At 40.2% G+C, this 5,439-nt stretch overlaps 2 protein-coding genes across 2 annotated transcripts in view; one reads left to right on the top strand and one right to left on the bottom strand.

The window, feature by feature from the left end:
- Window positions 1-4,323, bottom strand: part of LOC116262581 (peroxidase 5-like) — a 15,917-nt gene extending 11,594 nt beyond the window's left edge. The window contains exon 1 of the mRNA XM_050080137.1: window positions 4,317-4,323. The gene's annotated coding sequence lies outside the window, so the exon portion shown is untranslated. The remainder of the gene's footprint in view (window positions 1-4,316) is intronic.
- LOC116262602 (peroxidase 5-like) overlaps window positions 1-5,228 on the top strand; it is an 11,548-nt gene extending 6,320 nt beyond the window's left edge. The window contains exon 2 of the mRNA XM_050080140.1: window positions 4,455-5,228. Coding sequence (XP_049936097.1) covers window positions 4,455-5,228 — 774 coding nt within the window. The remainder of the gene's footprint in view (window positions 1-4,454) is intronic.
- Window positions 5,229-5,439: the final 211 nt, after the last annotated feature.

Genomic DNA, 5,439 nt, shown 5'->3' with positions numbered 1-5,439 from the left:
TTGGAAAATCAAATTTCAGATTCGAATTCGAAAATGACATTTTTTTTTATTCGTATTTGAATCTGAATTTGAATATAATTATGTTAATATTCAGAAAAATGTATATGGTTAAAGATATACTCGATTCGAATCCGATCTGTTGACGTCCCTAGACAAGTTCATGTTGCGGCTGGTAGACATAGCCTAGTTAACTTGAGGTTGCTGTCAATTATTTTGACGAATAAAAGAAAAAATAAGAAATTTTTGTTGGTAAAAAAAAAAAGAACATTGAAGTTGTCGTGCTCTATCAAGAGCTTTACCCTCTAAGTCTGACCAAAGGGTTCTGCAGTTGGTTTGAAGTCAAATTTGCACGTGCTAATTGCTGTAAGATCAGAGAGGATGGCCATAGCTGACCGACTGTTTTTAATTTCCATTTGATCCGTGTCTTTGTTTATTACTTGGATTGTTCAAAGGATATGAACTTGGTCCAAATCCATCTTACCGGAATCGCCCTTCATATTCTGCCCGGTAATTGCACATTATTTAGACGTCAATGTTTCAGATCCAATATTACATTTTAACCTCGAGGGATGTACTATAGTTGGTTGGGTTGGTGGACCTTGATCATTAGTTCGATTCTCGCGGGTGCTATTGATCAACTGTATACAATAAGGTATACTGCACGGATACCTTATACTGCACGGATACCTTTTTTTCCATCCAGGTCCTAAAGCAACCCGAAACTTCAGAGGTAAAAAAAAATGAAGGTGGTTTTGACTTCTCATCAATTTGACATATCCAGTGTTACATTTCACAATCAGGATCTGATTCCTTTATAATATGCTAAAACGTAAATAATAACTGAAATTTCGGATATCCGATTATATCAATGAAGAAAGAATTATTGGTGTGGAAAAAGGGAAATCCAGCATATGGGAAGTTTTACAGAACAACATAATTTTTAGTTAGTGGGATAAGAATAAGATTTTTTTTTTGTTTAAATTTATCTCATTTGATTTAAATATATCCCATAGATTTCAAAGAATCGGAGTCTTTGATTGCCAACAGATATCGATGTCATCTGATACTCATTTGGACTTGTATGTCATCTGATACTCAAAGCCGATTTTGATTTGGTATTTATTGAAAACCGAAGTGTGACTTTAGCATTAGCTCACTCGTGAGGCTGTTCTATTCATCTGAGAGAAAAATTAAAAAAAAAAGGGTCATGAGTATTTTCAACCTCTAGTTAATACATCTTTTATCATTGTTTTTCTTTCTAACATCTATAAAGATGGATTGAAGGCCTTCATGAGTGAGCTGAATGACTTTGCATAACAAATGATTGACTATATTTTCTCTTTCTCTTTCTCTCTCTCTCTCTCTCTCTCTATATATATATATATATATATATATATATATATATATATAAAAACAAACCACTGCGGAAACCAACAGGTTTTCTTTCCAATTATACCAAAATGTGCTGTTGGATTATTTTGTGGAAGCAAACCATGTCAAAACTAATCTAAGCACCGCGTTTTTGTGAAAAGGCATGGCATGTTCAAGGTCTTCCAGGCTTGAAAAGTTTGTGGGAAGGACCTCGTCGAAAATAAAAAGAACGTCACAGGGGAACGCGCGAATCTACTTGTTGTAAAATAAATGACTGATTCAAATACGAGTGCCTGATAATGATCCAAGACTTCGTAGTAGTTTTCCTAAAGCGATCATGAGCGAACACCGTGATCCCATCTTCACTGTTGTATCTGAACCGTTAACGCGGTTAATTTTTTACTTTCTAGAACAAGTCCACTTTACGAAATTTTGACTTCTTTTTTAATGCTAGCAATGTTACGTCAGAACATAAGTTATGGTTTTATATAAAGCTACTTTTTACCAAGTGTAGTGAGAGAAAGAGAGAGAGAGAGAATCCAATGGATGCATAAAGGTTACAAATTAACACGGAGAATAAAGAGTGTCACATCAAATAAAGACATCTTTGTCAAAGGCCTTGACAACAGTTAAAATGTCTGACCTGAGAGAATGTAATAGAAGAGGGAAATCACAACGTGTCCAGTGAAAATAGATGTGATTAAGGTAGTTCAAATCTGACAAAAAAGGAAACTCAGCCAAGGGCACCAAAGGAGACGCAAGTCCTAGAGCATTTGATGTAAGGTGGACCAAATAGAATAGAAGGCCATGAGCAAACTAAAGAGGAGAAACTATGGGAAAAGGAGTTACGAACACAGCGTTTTAAGCATGTCAAATGTACCTCTCCTTAGCTTTTGGTCTATTTTTATGGATGCGTGGCATGCACAGGAACCTATGCATAATGCAAATGTGCACAGGCTCATGCATAAAACCATAATTGAAAAATACTATGACACAAACACTGCACTTCCTTCCTTACAAACTCAACAACTGTACCTCTGGTTCATTTGCATTGAGCTTTTGATCTACTTTTATGGATGCGTGGCATGCACAAAAACCTATGCGTAATGCGAATGTGCAGAGGCCCGTGCATAAAACCATGTTTGAAAATTACAACGACACAAACACTACACTATATTCCTTACAAACTCAACAACTGTACCTCTCGTTCATTTGCATTGAGCTTTTGGTCTACTTTTATGGATATGTGGCATGCACAGGAACCTATGCATAGTGAATGTGCACAGGCCCGTGCATAAAACCATGTTTGAAAACTATGATGACACAAACATTTCACTTCCTTCCTTACAAACTCAAAACCAAACCAGTGGTAGATACTTTCTTCATCCTTAGCCCATGGCACACAACGACTAAGAAGGTGAAAATCCCACGAGGGAGAGGCGGCCGGTTGAAAGCGTTCATATGTTGTGAGAGAGTGATTGTTGTTTCGAACTGTTTGTTTGCTTCTTTTCTTTCACGTTAGAAATGGTTTCTGTTAAGATTATTTGCTTACCATATCGGTTAGGAAAACGGCAAAATGTAAAATTCTCTAATAAATGCTTAAACGATGTTGAGGATTTATTAAGTCTTTTTTAAAATGTTTAATACAGAACTCAACTTTGATCAAGAATGCCTGCCTTTCTGATAATTATGATTATGGCATGATATACATTGGGGAATTAGATGTTGGTAATTGGGACAAATTAGAACGACTTTGTGTTTGTGTTTTCCCCCCGTTTGTTCAATAACGAATACATTCTTAATGAAGATGTCGGTCTCCTAAGAAATAATAAAACCAGGATTAATGGTAGGAGTTAGGATCTAAATTTCCTATGCATAAATATTCCTTTCGAGTCTATCACTTCTTGGTAAAACGGTATTTTTCTTAAAACCAAACACATGGGATCCCGGTGTTTGCGTGCCTTATTTAGTTACTCATAGGTGTTACCTATAGGCTTTGTTCTCAGGCAGCGCACGTCCATGGATGAATCAGCAGCGTCCGTCGAATTCTATCTTGCTAGATTAAACTCCAGTATCTTCGAGCAGCTCCCAGTATGTCCGTTTGAATTTCTCTTCTTTCTACATTCAGAGCCACATTCAAAATGGTTCAAAACCAAAAGCCAATTTGGACTCGATTTATAGCTCAATCCCATATTCAAGTTAAACTTGCACGTGTGCTCGCCTCTTATGGGGGAAGGCCAAAGCTGGCCTGACTTTTCATTTTTCCTCCTTTATCGGATGACCAAATTAGTCATCAAGACTCTTTATGTGTCGCCAAAATAATACCGGTGATTAATTTGGAGAAGATGTTTAAAACTAAGAACTTAATTTGCGAAGACCGTGTCCATGTGTAGTGGTTGTACATCGGCGCATTGACCTTCATCTTCAACTGGGGCACGTCGACCTATTCAAAGCGCATTGCAGGACTTGAGAAAGCGAGTAATGCCCACACTTTGAAATATGCCTTTCACATTCCATCCTTCAAACCTGCATATTATCGGCCGTCTCACGATCGCTTCTTCCGGGAAGAAGTGAACAGCTACCCACTTCTTCTATAAATACCCACCACACACGCCCCCATTTGAAACACACAAATCCTCAACTCAGATCCGACATACCAATCAGTCGTTCTTAAATATACCATTTCTTCCGTAGACAATATGGCTGCGTTCCAGCACTTCGGCCATAATAAGCATTTCCCTCTGCTTCGAGGCTTTGCACTCATTTTCTGCCTGCTCATAGGAATAATTGCTGGCGTCGATGCCGATCATGGTAGCTCACTGAGCGTGGGCTACTACAGGCACAGCTGCCCATCAGCAGAGGCAGTGGTGCAGAGGACAGTAGCGAAGGCCGTTGCCCGCAATCCAGGAATGGCTGCTGGATTGATCCGGATGCATTTCCACGACTGCTTTGTTAGGGTACTTCTCTTCCTCCTAGCTTCTTTGAATTGCTTCTTTGTGTATACCTTTTGATACGAATCGCAGCTAGCGAGCTGCTTGGCTGGTGATTTATAACAAATGAAGATTATTCCTAAAAAATGACAGGGTTGCGATGGTTCTGTTCTCCTCGACTCGACTACTGGGAACAAGGCTGAGAAAGATTCGCTTGCAAACAACCCCAGCCTCCGCGGGTTCGAGATCATTGATGAGGCCAAAGCCGTGTTGGAATCAGAATGCCCTCAACTGGTGTCCTGCGCCGACGTTCTTGCCTTTGCTGCTCGGGATGCCGTCCACATGACCGGCGGTTTCTACTACTCTGTACCTGCCGGACGGCGTGACGGACGTGTATCTAAGGAGTCTGAGGTGCTCGATAACCTGCCCTCACCAACCTCTAATGTGGACGAACTGGAAGAGAAGTTTGCAGCCAAGGGGCTTTCTCTTGAAGACATGGTCACTCTATCTGGTGCACACACCTTGGGTGTGTCTCACTGCTCATCGTTTTCCGATCGGCTTTATGGCTTCAGCAACTCGACCGGTGCTGCCGACCCATCCATGGACTCTAAGTATGTGCGCTACCTGAGGACAAAGTGCCCGGATCCGGAGTCGTCGACCCAGGATCCAACGGTGGCTTTGGACCCAGTGACACCAAATAGGCTGGACAACAAGTATTACGTGAACCTCAAGTACCAGCGAGGGCTGCTCACATCGGACCAAGCACTGACAGAAAGGGCAGACACGGCCAGGATGGTGAACCAAAACGTGAACCAAGGTTCAATGTGGGCTCACAAGTTCTCTGCAGCGATGGTGCGGATGGGCTCGATAGACGTGTTGACTGGATATGAAGGGGAGATCAGGAAGTCTTGTATGGTTGTTAATTAAGGCCGTAAAAACAGGTCCTTGGTGGTTCATTTATTCATTCAATTGGTTTAATTGTTTATAGTTGTTATACGGTGGCCGGACATGTCAATTCAACTGTTCGTGTGGCCCAACTTCCATTCGTTGTAGTTATTCAATAAAGAATATAGATTTTGGTTTGAGAAATCAGATTTCAGATTCAGATTCAAATATGGTTTTTTTTTTTTTGTATTTG

This window comes from Nymphaea colorata, chromosome 10 (assembly GCF_008831285.2).
Source record: "Nymphaea colorata isolate Beijing-Zhang1983 chromosome 10, ASM883128v2, whole genome shotgun sequence".
Taxonomy (NCBI): domain Eukaryota; kingdom Viridiplantae; phylum Streptophyta; class Magnoliopsida; order Nymphaeales; family Nymphaeaceae; genus Nymphaea; species Nymphaea colorata.
This window is presented reverse-complemented; position numbering and strand designations above follow the sequence as displayed.